This window comes from Strix aluco, chromosome 3, assembly GCF_031877795.1.
Source record: "Strix aluco isolate bStrAlu1 chromosome 3, bStrAlu1.hap1, whole genome shotgun sequence".
NCBI lineage: Eukaryota > Metazoa > Chordata > Aves > Strigiformes > Strigidae > Strix > Strix aluco.
The window spans coordinates 56,589,221-56,610,130 of NC_133933.1; the positions used below are offsets into that span (position 1 = coordinate 56,589,221).

At 46.1% G+C, this 20,910-nt stretch overlaps 1 protein-coding gene across 2 annotated transcripts; it reads left to right on the forward strand.

Annotated features, from left to right (window-relative positions):
• The first annotated feature begins 6,474 nt into the window (after positions 1-6,474).
• Positions 6,475-20,619, forward strand: SLC22A2 (solute carrier family 22 member 2). 2 transcript variants are annotated; one of them, XM_074820695.1, is made up of 11 exons: positions 6,475-6,885; positions 8,414-8,517; positions 11,797-11,951; positions 12,769-12,937; positions 13,747-13,861; positions 14,407-14,513; positions 14,680-14,894; positions 16,810-16,918; positions 17,632-17,744; positions 18,703-18,802; positions 20,192-20,619. In XM_074820695.1, the coding sequence occupies exons 1-11, from the start codon at positions 6,475-6,477 to the stop codon at positions 20,256-20,258; spliced, it is 1,665 nt and encodes a 554-aa protein (XP_074676796.1). In that variant the 3' UTR covers positions 20,259-20,619. The 2 variants fall into 2 exon arrangements, with proteins under 2 accessions (XP_074676796.1, XP_074676797.1); XM_074820696.1 differs by lacking the exons at positions 17,632-17,744; positions 18,703-18,802.
• Positions 20,620-20,910: the final 291 nt, after the last annotated feature.

Consider the following 20,910-nt stretch of genomic DNA (forward strand, 5'->3'; position numbering starts at 1 on the left):
TCTTCTCCCCTTCCCAGTGGGACCCTTCTGGGTAGGTGCTGAATTAGTGGTGGGATGTGCTGCTCCCTTGTCACCTTTGCTGTCCTCCCAGGCTGCCTGGGGGCAGCAGCACAAGGAGCAGAGCCCTGCAGAGGTGGGAAGGGGGCATCCCCTGCCTGAACCCCACAGACAGGGCAGCCTCACCCCCGCCACCACTTTTGCTCCTGCTCTGAGCTGGAGTGAGGGGCCAGGGGTGACTCCATGCCTCACATCATGCTGTGCAGTTGTAATACCCTGTCTGAGCACAGCAGTAAGTATGTGATAAATACGCGCAATCTAGGAATTAATTAAGCAATCACACTCCCAAGACCTTACTGCAAGATCAAATGCTTGCAATTAACTATATATTAAAGTCTTGCTGAACAGGGCCAGTTCTCAGCCTTTGTAGGAACTGTCTTTTGGCTGTTCTGACAGCAAACCTGCTTGCTACTTGCCGATTTGCTTTCTCCTATGCTTTTTTTAATCCCCTTTCAAATTCACAGGGTTTCTTTGAGCTGTGCTTCACCTGAAACCTACTTAACTCGCCTCTTCCCTCTTATCCAAGGCACGGAGCAGCTCCCACTTCTGCAGGGCTGCTGGTTCAAAAGGAGCATCTATATGTGGGAGAGAAGTCATCAATGTGTTTAAACCACCCCAGGAGTGACTATGCCTGGACTAAGAACTGTGAAATAGATATGACTTTGCCAGGTAACTGTGGGTGCAGTTACCCAGTACGTCATGACAGCGGAACTTACCTTTGCCACCAACAGAAGCATATGTTATGCTGCAGCCTCAGTCCCCAGGTTCACTCCATCCTCACTGGTTTATCAAGTCCCTTGTGTAGAATCTAGCCTTGTAATATCGGTACTGTTTGCACTGCTTGTCTCATGTCAAGTCCTGCTACCTTAGACCAGGTATCAGCAGGTCAACTACGCAAAAGAAATAAAAAACCTAAGACTTAGACTGCAAGTTCTTTGGGGATGAGGCTTGTTCTTTCCAGCCATGTGTGGCTGCTCACCAGGAAGCTGAAGCCCTGGGGCTCATGTGCTTCCCAGTCACATTGGTGGCAGTGATGGCAGGCTGGGTTGAAACATGAGGATAACTGCAGACAGCCTGTGCTGTACCTGTGCTGTACCACCCCAGAGCCAGGTCCAGCCTTGGCTCTGCTGCTGGATGCAGTCACCCCCTCCAGACAGCTCTGGGAGGAGTTTTGTGAACTGGATGGGTGGGTAGGCTTGAAAAAAATCTCTGAGCAGCATTTAAAAAACCCTGGGTGTTTTTTCTGAAGTGCCTAGCACACCCTCCAGGCTCTGTACGGGTAGTTACAGGACTGCCAGGACTCCTTTGCTCCCCTTGATAACCTTTTATCTCTGCCCCCTTTGATAAAAGTGGCTGTGCAAACCCCAAGCACATTGCAGGGTGACCTTGCCGTCTCCTTGGAAAGTCAGAGTAAAGCAGCTCTGCCCTGGGGACCATGGCACAGGTTCACAACAAGCCAAGCTGCCGCAGGGCTGATTCCCTTTTCCTAAGCGGTGTGAGCATCCCTCATCCTGGCCCAAGCAGCTCCTCACACAGCGCTCCAGCAGCTCATGAACCCAAATGCCAGTGGCACAGCAGCTCAGCAGCGCTCCCACTCTTGGCAAAAGCTACTCCACCTCACGACTGCAGAAATGAAATGTTCAAAGAACAAACTCCAGCAACACGTCATGCTTTATGCCACAGCAGAAGCTGAGCAGTGAGGACTGCACTGAGCTGTCTGTAATCGAGGGACATATTCCTACATTGCACAATACTAAGTGGTAATTAGTGTTCAATGAGGAAATGAGCTCAAGCTGTGACTTTTGGATCTAGATGCAAATAATCAGAAACTAGAGGGTTTTGCCAGATACAGTGTGATTATCATCTGAGAAAAATGTGTTAGTAGTATGTGAGCCAACCATAAAGTACACTTTGTTTCTCTCAGTTATAAAATACGTTCTCATGGTGCAAATAAATATCAAGTGCGAACACACGTTGTTTGAAATAACTTGAGCAGCCTAAAAACAAGGTGTGTAGGCTCCCTCTATAGTCAGCTCTTAGATATCTAGCCCTCAGTGCTGATCTGAAGAGACGAAATCCCATGACGCAAAGCACTGATGTATCACAGACTCTGGCAGTCCAAATTTGCTTAAACATTTTTTGGCAGGCACCTTTCTCCCAGCAGGATTCATGCAAGATCAGGTGTTGTCTGGGCACCTGCAGTCAGCCCCACTGCCAGCCCAGAACTTCATGCCCTGGTTAATTTGTCAGAAATGTCCCCATGTGTCAACACCTTGTCCAGGTTAGCTGTGTACTCGGGGTGCTCCAACTGCTATTAACAGCTCTGGGTGCACAGATCTGCTACTTATCACCACTGTAGCTCTGCTATACATGTGGACATATATCTGGAGGTACCTGTTCTTCTCTATTGACTGGACAGGCCTGGGCAACAGGTATAGACAAATAGCTCAGTCTAGATGCTCAGCTTTTACATGGCTGACATTAGCTCAGGTGAAGCCCTACCAACAGCTACAAGACAGCTGGTCTCCTTGTCACCACAAGGAGGACGTTCTGCTTCTTCCATTGCCTTTCCAGCTTCCCCCTCACAGCAGCTCCCAGCCATGTGGTCCTGTCCCTTCCCTTGTGCTGAATTCTTCCTCAGCCCTTCACTGAGCCCCTATAACTGCCTACTGCAGGATATATCTACCCAGATATTTTCTAGAATCAGCCTCTGCTGAACTTTGCGAGTTGACTCAATTCATGGAGTACAGGACCAACAAGTGTCAGAACAGGCTGTAGGAAAGGGGATGGGGAGTGGGACCTTCACACCATGAGACTGGACTGGCTCACCTGCACCCCAATGCACAAGCAATACATCCCAGTGGGAGCACAACTCACTGTTTATTTGGAGGTTTCCAGTGATTCTCCATTGCATTCCTCTGAACCTAGTATTTCCTGCTCAGGTCCATGGTAGCACACGATTATGGCAGACAGCATCATGCTCAAAGCTCCCTGATAAACATCTATGCTCTTGTTATACTCACAGGAAACAGAACTATGATAAGGTCCGTATACATAGGTATGTGTTGTGGGAGGATATTGGACCTGCACAACTCTATGAGAGTTATAACAAGCAAAACCGTTTATTTTTCCAATAGTACATACTTATGCTCTCGCCAAAGCTCTTACTTCATAATTAGCAAATCAGCAATTAGACAGTTATCAACCTTTTCTCCTATCAGCAGAAGACCACTCTAACACGCGCTGTGCAGACCAATCAACTTCTTGTTCACGCGCTGTTCACACGGCGGTAACTTCTCACAGTTCAGTACTTTTCCACAGTTTAGTGTTGCAGCTGTCCGTTGTTTTCCTCTGCCACCTTAGCACCACTCAGCAGTTCCTTATCTTTCTCCCAAGGCCTGTTTTTCATCAAAGCCTAGCTGTTTCTCAGAGGCTGTGCAGGGCTGACAGGCCGATGCCTCCCACAGGTATGCACTTGTATCTGTAATTTTTTTACAGCAGTGTTTTAGTCTTCACTTTGTTCACATTTCACCCAACCCTGTAAGTATACATCCAAAGCTCAGGAAGGTCAGAGTACAGGAATGCTTACCCCAGCTTTTGGAAGGCTGACATGTTTTAGAGTGGGCATGGTAATGCTTCACTACAGTAAACTGAAGGGATTACTGATTATACACAGTAAACCTGTCACATCTGACACTGTTTCATGAACCTGTCACTGCAGGGTAATATGGGTCTTCTGTTGGAGGCACGGATGCCCTCTGCTAACAGAGGTGCTACAGCTTTCTTTACTTTGCTTCTCTGACTGTCTTACACATTATATGCTGATTGATGTCATGCTGCATCTGCGCTAATAAATAAAATGGGCAGGCCCATTTTCTACTGCTGGAGACCTGGGGCATGGCATGGCTTACATCTGTATACACCATCCCAAGTCAGGGTGATCTTTTCCCTCCTGCCTACCAGAAACAGCCTGTCTGTCATCACCACTCCAAACCTGCCTGGGCGTTGTGAGGACTGTGCTAACAGGATTCAGGCAAAACAGTACTAGGGAGCGCGGTAAAGATTAAGCAGTGAGGATATGGGACAGTGCTTGAGCCCATACACAGTCTTGTTTAGTTCTTCAGTGCAGAGGCCACCCTGGCAAGCTGTCATGCTGCCTCCGTTCACCTGTGCTCAGATCCACCAGCAGAACTGCATGCATGCTTACTCCCTGCTCTGTCCCCAGTGACATGGAAAAAAACCCTGACGCAGAACATCTTAAAGAGATCACATGAATGCACTCAGGTGTGTCCAGGTGACAAAAGTCACATGCCCTTATGTTGGCAGGATGGACCACTCAGTTCCCCTAAGACTGGTGTCACCATACACAGGAGGGAGTCTTGTCAGGATATTCAAGGGCAGCTCAGATGTCAATAACAAAATCCTCTAGAGATCATGCAATATGTGAAGCTACTCAGTGGTCACTCCTGCTGTAGGACAATACTTTACTTACTGGCAATACAAGAGAATAGTCAAGTGACACTGGAGGTTTTCCAAAAGAAGTAACATCAATCTGCCTCAAAAGCAGAGATACAATCTTCTGCCAGCATAACTGGCATATAAACAAAACACTTGCATTGGTCTTCCTTCTCACTCTCCTTCTTAGCGAAACTATACTAGGCAGAATCAGAAAAGGGAGTAAAGCAGATTTCCAGAATGCTTTATGCAGTTATTCTTGTATTTAATTCGGTTTTGGCTGACCCAGGTTTTAGCTGTTAACAAATGCATCAGATATATGGACTGCTGAGTAGTCTGTGTGCAGATGGGTGCAAGGTTTGAAGGCTGTTAGTGCAGGGAGCGCCTCTAGCATTAACAGGAAGACTAGCCCATTCCTTGTGATGTAAACCAGACCTGAACAGAGACAGGTAAACAGTTTAGTGGTAAACGGTCAAAGGTCTGGTCTTTTCTTAGCTGTGAAAGAGGTTTCTTGCAAAGTAGCAGTCCCATTTGTGATTCATGACAGTTCCTAGGTATGCCAGTCATTGTAATTCAATAGGGCTTCTTATTAATAGCCCTTTAAAATATCATGTTATACTTATCACCTCTGTTTTCCTTCAAGGTTCATCATTTACTTTTGTGCTTCATAAAACTCAGAGAGGTCACCAAGTGCTCCTCAGGGGAAAATGAACTAAGTGACAGCACCTGCTCAGGGATTCCCTTCAGAAGGACTAAACAGGTTAAAAAGTCATAGAATCATAGAATATCAGGTTGTAAGGGACCTCAAGGATCTTCTGGTCCAACCTTTCCTGGCAAAAGCATGCATTACAGACTGGCTTAGAAGGAGGGGTAATAAAACCTGTCTGCGGAAAATCTGCAGGCAGAAATCTTTGCCAGTAGATGGTTTTTGACTAAATCCACACTTTTGATGTTCAGCCGCACTGAATCTCTTCCAGTCCTCCATCATTGCTTACATTATTTGTCACAAGCAAATTGTTTACAGGGCAGGCAAATGGGGAACCACATGAAAGGACCTTATGCAACCAGCTATGAGAACACGACATAAATCATCCTCCTCAGTAAAAGAGGCTGAGGATGTCTCCATTGTTTAAGCACACATTTACACATTAGCATTGTCTAATAAATTCACATGAAATAGCTGTAAAGTGTTTGTGAGATGGGACTGTGGCTTACAGCAGCCTCTGCCCACTGCCTCCCCAGGGTGCAGGGCAGGAGGTAGGGGGCAGGGTAGGCACGCGAGGGATGGTGACAGGTCTCCGGGCCACTCTCAGTTCCTCAAGTGTGGGGTAGCTGCATGTGAACCCCTGCAAGTTCGGTCTGGGCACCTCAGACTCAGGAGTGCCAATTCTGCAGTGGCCGGTCTGCTTCCTATTTGGGGCACAACACTATTCTTTAGCTACTAGGTGCCTAAAAGAAATCTGCCCTGTTATGTCCTCTCTGTGTTGTTTACTACACCCCCAAAGCTGCATGCAAGTGGTCATCTACATCCAGTGTAATTTTGAGTAAAAAGTTCTTCAGTTGTATATATACAAGGAAGAGGATAACATTGCTTTCATAATATTTATGGCGTCTGAAAATGCTGGACAAAGGAATTATCGTCTACCACATACCGTGCACTGACAGACTCTCAGTGACAGACTGAAAAGGACATGATGTAAGACATCATCCCTTGTATTTCAAGTGTGTCATATAGGAAAAAAAAGGAACAACAGAGGCCAAAACTGGAGAGCCAAAGTTTGTTTAGAAATGGCATTTGAGAAACAAAGGTTGTGATGCATGGCTTGACAATTGACAAAGTCAATTAATTATTTGTTTGTGAGTTTTGAGCAAACACTTCAGCTGTTATTTAAGCATGCAGTGAAAGGCAAAGCCCTGGAACACAGCTGAGTTAGATATTTTAATGAGTTGCAATATACAAAGATGCCAACTCTGGATGATATTTTAGAGCAGATCGGAGAATTTGATTTCTTTCAGAAACGAGCCCTCTTTGTCTTATGCCTGCTTTCTGCTGCCTTCACCCCGGTCTATGTGGGTGTCGTCTTCTTCGGGTTCATCCCCGAGCATCGCTGCTTCAGTCCTGGCGTGGCTGAGCTGAGCCAGCGGTGTGGCTGGAGCCTGGAGGAGCAGCTGAATTACACGGTTCCCGAGTGGGGTGGCCACAGGACTGGTTTCAGCAGCCACTGCAGGAGGTATGAGGTGGACTGGAACATGACAGGCGTCAGCTGCACCGACCCCCTCGGCAGCCTTGTGGGCAATCAAAGTGCCGTCCCCCTTGGTCCCTGCTGGGACGGCTGGGTCTATGACACCCCAGGGACCTCTCTCGTGACCGAGGTAAGACATGGTTTGTCCAGCAAAATCATTCTTGCCTGCACACCTTGAAGCTAGAACGTGCTGGATTGCTAAAGTTTGCTTTTGGTGCACAGACTGAGCCTGACTGCTAATAAATAGTGCGTATCAGGACTTGCTAGGGACTTAGAGCAAAGATTTATATGGATAAATAATGGGAAATGATTGCTTATCCTTTGGGAGGATAATACTGCAAGCTTGTCATCAATCAGACAATGGCTATTCTCATAATCCAGTATTTCAGTCACCAAATTGAGGGGAGCATCCTGTTGCCCAAACTGAGGAATTGCACATTTGGGTGGTAATCCAAACAGATACTCATGCACAATGAACAAGAAGTAGAAGATGGTGCTGAATTTGTCAGATAATGAGTTAGCAACAGCAGTGTTCTTTTCTTCCAACTTACAATATCTAAACCAGATAGTTTAGAAAGTGAAAAACTGTGTAAAACCAGTACTAACAGTCTAAAAAGCCATGTAGAGACCTGAAGCATAGGAAGGACCTCAAGATAGATCTCTTCTACTTCTCCTTCAGTCCCAAGTCTGTATTAACTATACCTAAACCATGCCTAGCAGATGTTTCTGTAACCTGTTTTTAGAAAGCTGCGACACTGGATACTTCACAGCTTCCTTGGGTAGGGTATTTGTATTCCCTTGCTTCGCTATCATCATCATTACAAAGCAACTCCACCCCACTTTCCCCTGGGACAGATGGGTTGGGGCAAATAAGAGCACTCCCAGCTGTCCTTTGCATCAGCCAAGCCAGGGAAACTGGTCTGAGCTGTTTGGTACGGCCTCGGCAAACTTGTCCGGATTAGAAAGAGATTAAATAAGCAGCCATAAGAAGCATTCTTGCTGCTTTCTGGGCTGAAGTCTAGTTACACCTGAATGAATCTACCAGCTGTAGAGAAGTTAACACCACTTTGCCCTCCTACCCTCGCTGGGTGCAGGTTGGTAACCTGTTAATTGTAAATTAAAAGCAAGTTACAGAGTACTGGTTCACTGCAGAGAAAAGTCAACCAAATCCTGGGCGTTTTGCCAGTGCTAATGAGGAGCGGGACAGCCATCTCTTGGCTCCCCTCCGGCGGGGCTCATGACAGCCCCACCACCTCTTATGCCTGGCACTGCTTTCATGCAGTGAGATAATATACAGTTAGAGACAGGTCTTGGCATCTGGGAAGGAAACGATGTTCCAAGTGTCCTCCAAATTTCAAACAGATGGGTGGGGAGGAGAGGGTGAGATTTTTCTGAACTTTTTAATTTGTTCATTCAAAGTTTCTCTCCCTTTCTCACTCTCCTTATGTGTCATTGTGCAATCATTTTCTAGGGTGTAACTTTTCCACAAGGTTTGGGAAAATCCAGACAAGATGTACTGCAGATGTCAGTTTAAGAGATTAGAGGGTTTCTTTTCCAGAGCCTGTTTTCTAGTTGTGTGTCATCAGTTTCCTTCCTCCTTGAAGAGCCATGGTTTGTGCTGAATGTTCCCATGCTTCTAACTGTGGTTGCCCTTGCAGTTTAACCTGGTGTGTGAGGACTCCTGGAAGCTTGACCTCTTCCAGTCGTGTGTGAACGCTGGGTTTTTTCTTGGCTCCGTGAGCATTGGCTACATAGCAGACAGGTATGTACTATATAGACAGCTGTGAGAAGAACTGTTTCCGCTGGTTCTCTATCTGCTTTCTGCATGTCACTGAACAACATTCATGATTCAAAATGGAAATAAATGCAATTAAAACTTGATTCAAAAGGCCCATGTGTCACTTACAAAGGGGTGGATGGTAGTTCCTAAGCCCCTGCTTTCAAAGGCTGCTGTGACCCACGAATCCATGGAAATGCCGTGGTGTTACTCCACTTTTACAGCCTCACAGTGGCTCTGTGAGGAATTTGCACATTCACAAGTGAAGAGGTTTTGTTTTCTTTCACAGTGGCAAACTACAATGTGAGCTCAGAGTTTGAGATTAAATTTTAACTCGTGCACCAAGAACTATTTGCCCATCTTTGTGATAAATTTGTTTCACATTAATGTTAACAGTATCCAGATGGCCATAAATCTGTTTCAGAATAGGAGAGTTTTTCTCAGATACAGAAATAGAAGTTGGTCCTTCCTAAATTTTCTTTGGTCCCCCTTTTCTCAGATCCTCTTTATGTAGCCAGATCTAGACCTTATTATCCCTCATCTCCTCTTTTCCATCACAAACGTCATTGTGTCATCTATCTGCCCAGTGGGTGGGGTTTTTTTAGGTTAGACTCTGAACAAATGTAATGCTTTGTAGCTGACCTTCCTGTGCATGTTTACCAATTTTTTCAGTAAAATGGCAAGAGAGGCCGAGACTGGAATTTGAAGAGGTGAAGGTAACACAGGGTGAACAATCTTTCTGTAGAGTCAGTCTGTCTTGGAGAAATGTATTTTTTCTTTGTATTCTCAGAACATAGGAGAGCACAGCGAGCAATAACCTTTTCCTCCCATGCTGATCAAGCCCCAAAACCATCTCTGTTGGACAGGTATTGCCACCGTTTTCTTCTTTTCATTTTCCCCCTCCTCCAAGGAGGAAGGTCTATGGGAAGGGGCACAGCCATACCCCGTAGTACTTCTGCAGTGTCACAAAATAAGGGTGGGACTGTCCCTGCTCCCATGTTTCATTGCAGGCAAACATATAATCGTTTAGGTTGTGCACACCATCTTTGTGGGGAAAGTGGCTACCACAGTCCTAGCTAACCTCAACCTGTCCCTCCACATGGACAAACCTGCTTGTGAAGAAGCTCACCTATGGACGGATTGGACAGACCACTTTTCAGTCCTCAGTAAACCATTATCTTACTTCCAGTGAGAGAAATCATGGGTTTTTTAAGCTTTCTGCTTAAAGGGATTTTTCATCAGAAGATAGTGATTTATCAAAGTAACTCTGGCCATATCTTGTGTGCAGCTACACCTTTGGCAAAAAGCTCTCTTGGGTGAAAGACATCAAATAGCTACAGCAGTACCGCAAAGATCCTACATCTAGTCTTCATTCCTGGGTTGGAATCCCCTGTTTGATTTGAAGGCTGATGTGTTTACACCAATTTTTGCTTTCCTTCACATGCATTGTGAAAGATCTTGGTCTCTTTTTTGCATTGGAAACATACATCAGCCCTCCATCCTCCCTTTCCCTTAAACACAAATTTTTGTTTTCTGGCCAGTCTTCCAGTGAATTTGAAGGTATTCTTCCTAGAACTGACATTCGGATAATGATGCACAGCTTATGGGAGCAAAGGAGGGGATATGTAGCAGCTGCCCATCCAGGCATGGCAAGACATGAAACAGCAGTGAGCAGATCCTGTGACCATCAGGGGCATTACTCTTCAGATCACCTTTTCAGCACAGAGGTGGATTAAGCAATCATGTTCACTAGCAAAGGCATTTCTTGGCAGCGTACGGCTGTGCGAGCCAATGGAAACTGGAGCTCCCAACCCCCCAGCCATTTATATCTGAAATGCTCTCTCTCTCTGTCAAAATACTGAAGGATCTTTTTACCAAGGCTTATTATCAAGCAAAAGTATGAAAAGACATGAGGGAGTAGGATATCATTGCTGTTAAGATAAAGCACATGCATGTCATAGCATCGAGGGGTTTTCTACTGCTCTGCTCACTGCCATCCTGCTCCAGTTCACCATGGTCCCTGCACTGCAAGCACACAACAGCAATACAAAATCCCATACCCAGAGGGTGTTGCACTTAGAGCAAAAACAAACCCAGAAGCTTCAAATTTAGTAGAGAGAATGGGAAGAAGGCCCATGGATTCTGTGTTTCCTGCATTTGAAATATCCATCCTCTTCTTGTCAGACAGCCTGAGTGCAGTTAAGTGCTAGTCTTCCTGTGCATGAGAGTGCTGCAACCCACTGTACTTGAGACAACTCCTGCAAATATTTCAGCTGCTTTAGGGGAGATTTCATAAGCTCTTTCCAAATGTGCTTCTCTGAGGGATTAGACCTACTCATTTACTTGATCAGTTTCTGGGCACACATCCAGGTACTGACTTTGACATTCAAGAGTCATAGGTGTCTTGGAATGGCACCTCTGTGTCCACAGAGAGCTCCCAAGGTCAGTGCTAACATGCAGCATTGCACCTCTGCCATTCAGAGCTGGGGCACTGGGAAAGGATCTTTGTGGGAGAGGGCTCTTCTCGTGGTCTGATGATGCTCTTTTGGGCTGGACTTCAAGGCAAGTCAAAAATGTCCATACATCAGGCTCATGACAGGAGGAAAGTTTGAGCGATGGGATCTGCTGATGTTCTTGTGGAGAACAGAAGACATTTATCCTGTCTGGCATTTATTATTCTATTTTTGTTAGTGGGCAATGACTAATTTAATGCTTTTTATAAATCATACTTAATAACTGAATATATATCTCTGTCAGCTAGAAAACAAATGCTTTTCCAGTGTTCCAGTAAGCTTGTTTCTTTTGGAAAGAATTTATTTCTGACTATTAGTGAGTCACAGTGATACAGGAAATGACAAATAACAGGGATGTACAAAACCCTCTTCAAGAAGAGCTCAATAGTCAGAGAAGGTTGATGAGAAAGTAGGTAAAGATCACAGTTACTGAACAAGATCCCCTTTAAAAGCTATTGCAGCTTTGAAAGATGGGCTGAAGAGCCATATCAGTATGAGCATTTCTTGAACTCATTAGCTGTCATTAACCAGAAGTGAGCAATGACCTGAAAGCACAGGACAGGGGAATCCTCTGAGCTTCCATTGAGATGAAAAATGTTGCAAAGTGAAGAGCAGATACAGACTCCTACTCAAAATGAACAGAGAAAAGATGGGCAGGGACCATCTCCAGCCTCTTCAAACCCTTTGGTTTCCCACCCTACCCTGCCGGCAGCTGAGCCTCTTTCTTCTCGTTTCTTCTTTCTCTCCACAGGTTTGGCCGCAAACTCTGCCTCCTGGTCACAGTCCTCATCAATGCAGTCTCGGGGGTTCTTATGGCCTTTGCACCGAGCTACACCTGGACAGTGATCTTCCGCCTGATACAGGGACTGGTCAGCAAGGGGGGCTGGCTGACAGGCTACGTCCTCAGTTACGGCAGCTTGCAATTACACTTTCTGGCAGGAACCCCCTGTTTAGCAGCAGGGCTGACCCCCACTTGTGCCATTCAATTTTTAAGGAACTGTGTGTAACAAGAGCAGACACTGACACTGTGCTATTTACTGCCAAACTGCACCTCTTTGCTTAAATACAGGTGTTTATGACCCAAGCTTGCACCAGCTCGTAGACATAAATGGAATAAATAGGAGGCAGCTCTGAAAACTAGGGAGTGTTCATATCTGTAGAGCCAGTGGCCAAAATGAAGGACAAGGTCTAGAGACAAGAACTAATTGAAAAGGCTGCAAAGATGTATGACACTTCTCCGGGAAAGGCAGCAAGTGGTACTGTGAGAGATAACACTTGTGTTTCACAGCCTTGGTGCCAAAACAATTTTTGCTGTGTTCTTTCACGTGCTTGGCAGGTAGGGAGGCTCTGTTACCAAGCCGTATGGAAGGAGGGAGATGGAGGCAAGCGTCAGCTGTCTATTTTATCTTCGCATTTAGTTCTTAGCTAGAAGGAGTGCGAGGAAGAAAGCAACTTTTACCCCATGTTAATGGGTGAGGGCCTGACCCCTTTGGAGGCAGGGATGAAGTCCCCAGCTGAATGACAAGAGGAGTAAGGGTCAGGACTTGTCCTGTGATTTACACCAAGAACCCAGACCTGCTCTGCTTTCCCATCCAAACCCACACCCGCACAGCACACCACAAGGACACAGCTACACACAGGGGCTGCATGTGGTTTTAGCTGGCAGGAGTTACATCCCCCCAGCTCTCCAAACCAATTTATTTTAGTTCATATGACTTTGCAGTTGCAGAATTTGTTGGCTCAAACTACCGGAGGGCAGTGGGCATCACTTACCAGCTTGCCTTCACCCTGGGACTCCTCATCCTCACCGCCTTGGCTTATGTGCTTCCACACTGGAGGTGGCTCCAGCTCACGGTCACACTGCCCAATTTCTTCTTCCTGCTCTACTATTGGTAAGTGCCTATTCTTTCTTATAGCTTCCAGCAGCACTGAGCCAAAAGTAGGAGACTGTAACTGGGAGTTGAGGCTTCTCTGTAGAGATCAGCTGTGGCACTACACATAGGTTTTCTAAGATGACGTTGGATCAGATTGTCATTTTTCTGTTGTTCTGTTCCCCCTGCCCAGGGGTTTAGTCTGAATCACCCAAGAGCAAGGGACTACCTGCAACATGTCTTAATGCTACTGTGTTTGGAGTCATTGCCACCCATCACAAACTAATAAGTCATTATTTTCTTCTTTTTTAATGCAATCAACAGACTTTTGTTGACTATTTGCAAAAAAAATGGAGTGAAAATGCTCCTTAGAAAATTTCATAACCAGATCAGGGAACAGATTTGGGAGGGGTTTTTTGTTTGTTTTTTTTCTGGAAGTTTATTTTTAACATGAAGAAGCTGAAGGATCAGGTTTACAGGTGTTCTTTTTTATATCCACAGACTATTAGCCATTTCTAAAACATGTCAACAGAATTTATCTCAGACTAATATTTCCAAACTATAATAAACTGGTTTCAGCCTTAAAAAAAAAAAAAAAAAAAAAAAGAAAAGAAAAGAAAAGAAAAATCAGGCTATGTTGTCATTCAAGAGGAGCACAAATCAGAGTGCAATCACTGACAGACAGAGCTATCACTGATATCAGTACCAGCCTTGGATATTCAATACACCATAAGATCCTAGCCCAAGAAACTCAGTTCCATTTTCATTTTCTGTGTACCAGTAACATGCATTTTCCTTCCTCATAGCTGTCACGCTTATATGTGTTGCAGGTGTCTGCCCGAGTCCCCCAGGTGGCTCATATCTCAAAAGCAAAATGACAAAGCTATGGAAGCTATTAAGCACATTGCCAAGGGAAATAAGAAGAATCTACCTCTCTCTTTCCAGGTGACTGCACTGCATTTGATGCATATATGCAAAGCTCAGGGCAAATAATGTTATGAATCAAGGATTGTTTTGAGTTTAGAGTAGGGAGCAGCTTGGCAACCAAAAACCACAAGCAGTTCCCTAAAGGAATGGCAAGTGAGTTTTCTTCTCTTTGACTGCCTAGGACCTTTGCAGAGCATATTTGGGAAAACAGCCTTGCAAAAATAGCCAGCAGACAAGAAAAATTCTTCCTTTAAGTAGTATCAGTCAACAGTAAACTCGCCAAATCTCGTGACTGAACATTCCAGAACATTCATTATATTTTTAAATGCTGCTTCATGCCATGCAATGGCCTCATACACATGGCTACACAGATATGAAGACTGTCTATATAAATTTTCATGTTTCCCCAAAACACTCTGGAGAAATTATTTTGCCCTGTTACTTAACTGGCAAATGAAAACCCTCACCCTCCCATTAATCCAAAGGAAAATATTCATTGCAGTGCTCACCACCCTCTCCTCTGCCCAGTGTAATCTCTTGTCTTCTATCATTTGTGCTCCCAGAATCTCAGCTCTGAAGATGAAGATGGAGAAAAGCTGAAACCTTCATTTGTAGACCTGGTCAGGACACCTCAGATCAGAAAACACACATTTATTTTGATGTACAGTTGGTAAGGGAAGACTTTTGCAGCCAAAATGGAGATGTGTGATTCAGTGCCCTAAACTGTCATCGTTGATTTAAGCTTGTTTTCCTCCTGACCAGCTGCAAATCTCAGTTCTGTACATAAACTCTCTCTCAAAGATTTTGGCTTCATTTGCACCCTGTTCTCTGCCCAGGTTCACAAGCTCCGTCCTCTACCAGGGGCTCATCATGTACATGGGAATAGCTGCTGGGAACCTGTATCTGGATTTCCTCTACTCTGCTCTCGTCGAGTTCCCAGCCGCCTTCATTCTCATGCTAACACTGGATCGCATTGGCCGTCGTTACCCCTGGGCTGCGGCAAACATGATGGCAGGTGGTGCTTGCCTCATTACGGCGTTAGTCCCAGACAGTGAGTCAAGAAATCCTCCTCTGTCAGTGAATTTTCTCCCTGTCTCTTGGTTATTGCCCTGGAAAATGGAAAACAATCCTTGCTAACCTGGCCCATGTCAGTATTGTGATCCGATGAAGACAAATACCATAAAAGCTAACGTATGTCCCACTGTCAGCATTTATACCAGTTAATGAGAGGCTGGAGAAATGGGGTGAATTAAATTTCCGAAATGGCATCAAATCAGATGTCAAGTCTGCGGGTGCTAGATCATGAAACATGCCATGTAAAGTCCACAATTTTTGTCTGGCCTAAAATTTGGATTTGAATGCACAATTCAGGGTTTTCATCCAAAAATCCCAATGTTTTCCGTTTCTTGAAAGGAAAAATACATGGGTACATGCACACGCTTAAACACCATCTGGGTACGGTAAGTACACATCTACACATCAACAGTGCTGCTGCCATAAATGTAGGATGTTGAACAACCACAGCGACAGGCACTTGGCTTTTGTTTAGCTAAGCATTTCTCTCCAAGGCTATAGTCTCAAAGCAATGTGTCCCTTAAGGGCCACTGAATTAAACATCTTTCCTTTTTCTTTATGGAATACAGCTAGACTGAAACCACAGATGTAACAGTGCCAACAACTGTCACTTCATGGGGGAACAAGAACAAAACCACAAAATGTTACGAAAAATGTCATAAGCAAAAACCTAAAGTGTCCAGACAATGGAAACTCATTTTAATAAGCAACTGGGGAGTGCAGGGGCTATGCAAGGGACCACCAGGCTTTGCTGGGGGAGCACAGGAAGGGGGGAGTCCCACGACCCCACACGGGCAGTGAGAACAGCAGTGCCTGGGTGAGGGTCTTGCACCAGGGACAGTCACAGCCAGTGAAGATGCTGTTGCCCTCCCAGCTCAGCCCATGGTTTGATGCCCTGCTGGGTTTGGCAGCAGCACCCACCAACAGAGACCCCAGCTTTCCCCATTTGCCTGTGTCAGCACTACCAGCCCTAATCTGAGCCACCTTCAAAGCCCATAGCCCAAAGTCCAACCCTCCAGAAAAGGGTTGTTTTTCACCCAGACCAGCTCCGTGGGGCTGTCAGAGCCCTGTTGAGGAGGCAGGGATGGCCCCAGACTCCCACAGCTGCAGTTGCTGCAGATCACATGCAGCAGTGGCTGGTGTCTCAGCCCTGGAGAGGCTCTGCTAGCAGGGCTTACCAGGAGCTATGGGTCAGTAAAATACTGCCCTGGGCTTGATGAGCCACTCAAATGGCGAAATGAGGGAGAAACTCAATGCTCCGTGTGTGCTAACAGCTGAAACAACTGAAGCCACAATCCAAGGTCAGTTTGGGATCTAAAAGTCCACATGGCACACAGAGATGTGCTGCACTGACTCTACACCCAGTCCTGGGATATTCATTTATTTGCAGCAGACATCTGTAGCTCCAGATGTGAAAGCAATTGTAGAGCACACACTGAAAGACAGGGGGGAAACACAAACTTGTCCCAGTCTGAAAACCATCAGAAACCTCTGTGCAAAAGTACAGAGTATCTTGCTGACAAGCAGGTTTCAACTACCAAACAATGCAGCTACCCTCTGTTTAGATTTATTGCAAGCAAGAAATGGTGACTTGCATAAGATTTTGGTTAATGCATTGGATAACCCAAACTAGTTTGTATCATTGATTTCTCCTCTCTGTGACAGCAACCTAGCAAAGTCTCAAGCCTTGGTTATTTGCTTGAATCACAAGACAATTGCATTATAAATTCTTTACTGATTGAAACAGAACACCATCATGTGCTGCCCTCTTGACCTTTCATGACAGCAAACTTACTGTTTTCTTAAATCAAGTTTAATGCTGTTTTACATCAAGAGCAGAAAACAACCCATAGATTTGTATTCCAACCTTAACGTGCACAATGTCTTTCCAGGGCTCTATTGGCTTAAAATGACTACAGCTTGCCTGGGCAGGATGGGAATTACCATGTGCTATGAAATTATTTGCGTGGTAAATCCTGAGCTGTATCCAACATTTCTCAGGTAAGTGCACCATCTTCTGTTAACTGGTAAAAACGCTGGCTATTTCTCTGGAAGAGACTGCTAGAAGCCAGCTCAAGGCTGTGGATGCAGCTGAGGAGTCTGTGGCTGATGCACTGGCCTGGAAAAGGTGTTTGTATGTATTAAATACACCTTGCAAAGGTGGAGGAGAGCTGCTGGGTGGTGCAGCAGAAACCCACCACCCCCCCTTGCCAAAGTCCCTTCCCTGCTTCTGAGCCCAGCACTGAGGCAGCAGGTTTCTTGAGGGGAACGTAAGAAACCTTCCCAAACACCCTCCAGGCTCCCCTTCCAGTGCAGTTCAATGAACCAGAAGTCAAATGTTCATTAACATCTCTCCTCCAATATAAGGCTAGTCTTAATGTCTTGCCTTGTCTAACTCTCTGCCCCCTCACTCATTTCATCTTGCAGTATTTCCCCACGGGAGAATGCTCTGCCTATGCTCTCTTTTGATTATGTTCACCACAATAGGGGCCAGACCTTTCTAAGTCCCAGGGTGTTTGTTACCTGTCTTTTTCTCCCTGAGGCTCATGGCCCATCCCTCCTCCCATCAGCTGCAAATCCCCCGGGCAGGGTGCTGATCTGCTCCCATCTGCTGCGGGTCCTGCCGGGGCACTGAGGGTGCAGGGCTGTGTGAGGCACCCTCAGGCAGAGCCAGTGACTCTCTGTGTGTGCATGCGTGTGTTCCCTCTTTGCAGGAACCTGGGAGTCCTCGTCTGCTCGTCCATGTGCGACCTTGGTGGGATCATAACACCCTTCCTTGTGTACCGACTAGCGGAGCTCTGGCACGAACTCCCCCTGGTCGTCTTTGGTAAGAGCTGTGAGATGCATCTGTTGGCCACGGCCTAGATGAATGAGTTCGCTGCTCTATTTCTTGCCTTCTAAAAAAATGTAGAGAGATGTATATTGTTTGTCAACATGTAAGGCACAGCTTGGTAAGTCTGTTTCATCTAGATGCCAAAGTCACACCTCAGCCCTTTCTGCAGTGGAGGGGACCCCATGTTTTTGGTACAGCTCTTTCAAGCTTTGACTTCCTCCTGCTGAGCCCTTGCCAAGGGAGGAATGTCGTTGGGTTCTGCCCCTCTCAGCTGGATGTGGTTACAGGACCTGAAGTCCAAGCAGGATGGCCTCCTGTCTCCCTACAAAAAAGTCACACTCCACCTCTTGCTGGCATCTCAGGGGCACAGTCTGTCAAAGATCGCATGGCAATTCAGGATGACAAAGCAGCATGTCAGCCCTAATGTTAAGACTACTATCCTAAAAAAAAGGCTGCCTTGAATGTCTGCTACTGCACATATTCAGATCGATGTGCCCACATGGACCATCTGCCCTGAGTATGGTCATAGCAGACTCTAACTAATCAGAAGGTGAAATTGGCCAGGTGGGCTGGTAGCAACCTTTTGTGCATGTCCTAATCTACCCAAAAGTAGGGATGACAGCTAGCTAATGTCACCCCAGTCCCATGCCAGCTGCACAACTGGAGCCAAAATCTTTTTCTTTCACACTGTGTGCACAAAGCAAGGGAACAGTCCACCTCTGGGTCTACGGCCCAGGACGGCTTTCCAGGCCTCAGATGCACCTCAGAAATATCTGCAATTACTGAAAAATGAGAATGACATAGATAAAAAGCCAAGACTTGTTATCACTTTGAAGAGCCCTTATTCAATTATCGGGGCAGCTGTGTCTCAATGAGAATTAGTTAGTGACTTGAAATTAAACTCAGGCATGACCATTGTGTTGCCTTTGCAATCCTTGTTCTGTGTTTGCAGCTGTGATTGTCTTAATTGACAGTGGTTTGGTCTTGCTCCTACCTGAGATGAAGGGAAAAGCTCTGCCTGAGACCATTGAAGATGCTGAAAATTTGCACAGGTATGGCATTAAGGACCCTCCTTCAGAGCAGAGCAACTCTCCTTTAAACCTGAAAAATCTGCTAAGAAAAAAGTTATTGTACATCTCTGAGGATCTGTTGGGTTTTGTTATAGACATATAAATACAGTGGATGGCCAGTGGGTAACTCATGCCCAGGTAGCAAGATCAGGCTCTGGGCTCTCCTGCATGATCTGACCAGAATCCACTAACACCTTACGTGGGAGCCAGACAGTAAGAGAAGGCATGGAGGACAGTTTCAGAAAAGCTCCAATCTGGGCTTCAGTTGCTCCTTAGCACGTACAGCCTCTCCACCTTGAGAGGCATCTGTAAGCATGGGGAAACACATCATCCCTGCCACAGCTGGCCACTGACGGCAGCTGAAGGTGGCTTTCAAGCAGGAGAGCACCTTGGCATGACAGCAGGAGATTTTGGCAGCTCGTTCAGCCATCCTACCTGCCCAGGGCAGGTGAGGCAGAGGGGCAAAGGCACAGCTCCTCAGGGAAAGCCAAGCAGGTCGATGGCATTGAAACCCTACTCAAGCTGGCTGTTGTACTTGTGTGGAGTAAAGCCAAGGAACACAACCCCCAGTCATGCCATCCTCCTGAAAACTTAGCAGTCCCATCTAAGTGTCTGTGGCTGCCAGCTGCACCCCACATGTGCTCAGGGGTGCTCACCACCCTGTTCTCACCCCCCATACACAGCTGCGCCAGCAAGGGGACTGCTGATGTCACTGGAGATGCTCATGCCCAACGGGGACAAAGCTGGCTGAGGTGTAGTTTTAAGTTTGGTGAAGCAAGGCAGGGAATGTCCTGTGGTTTCAGTGCTTTCTCCTTCTGGCACGACTTGCACCTGCTGGAGCAGCTCCCAGGGTGAGGGCAGAGCTCCACAGGCACTAAAGGAGCTGCTTGGATTTACTGAAGCTGATGCGGAGCCAAAAGATACTTGGCCTAGTAAAAAACTGGGGGTGGGAGGAAAAGGACCCAGCTTGGCCAGAAAGGGATGGCAACATAGCACAGGGTAGAGTATGGAGAGGTTGCCCTTAGGAAAAGTTAGGAAGTCCATCCATGCAACCACAAACCCAGATGTTACTTTAGGAACCACCTAGAATAACAGTTTTTACAGTAGGAAATGCCAGAGTTAAAGTTACTAATGCTACTATTATGATAGGCTTTCCAGAAAGCGGTGCAGCTGCAATAAAGCCACAGAAAGTCTCCACTTTACTCCTTATTTTGCGGCTCTTCAAAATAATCTAACCTCATTTGAGAAATTACCTGTGATGAGACATCCATTAAACCTGGTTTTCAGTGATTGTAAGCATATGGATTATTTGGTGAATCATGCTGTTAGCCACCAAGAGCATCATCTGCCTTTTCCCCTTTCCTTCCGCAGGCAAGAGAGAAGCAAAGAAAAAACTATTTATCTCCATGTTCTGACTTCTGAAGCTGCCCCCAAGTAAGAATCATAGAATCATAGGATTGTTTAGGTTGGAAAAGACCTTTAAGATCATCAAGTCCAACTGTTAATCTAGCACTGCCAAGCCCACCACTAAACCATGTCCCTAAACACCACATCTACCTGTCTTTTAAATACCTCCAGGGATTGTGACTCAGCCACTTCCCCAGGCAGCCTGTTACAATGCTTGACAACCCTTTCAGTGAAGAAATTTTTCCTAATATCCAATCTAAACCTCCCCTGGCACAACTTGAGGCCGTTTCCTCTCATCCTATCGCTTGCTACTTGGGAGAAGGGACCAACACCCACCTCACTACAACCTCCTTTCAGGCAGTTGTAGAGAGTGATAAGGTCTCCCCTCAGCCTCCTTTTCTCCAGCCTAAACAATCCCAGTTCCCTCAGCCACACTTCATAAGACTTGTGCTCTCTAGACACTTCACCAGCTTCATTGCCCTTCTCTGGATGCAGTCCAGCACCTCAAGGACTTGTTTTGCCCCAGATCTACCTTTGTTGTGGCAGGCAGACAGAAGAGGGCCAGCAGAGCAGCTGCAGCAAGCCCATCCCTTGACCCCACATGCAGGGGACAAGCCAGGCCAATAGGGTGATCTTTTCCCTGTTGCACTCTTCCAACTGCCAGCAGTCTGTGGCTTGGGGAC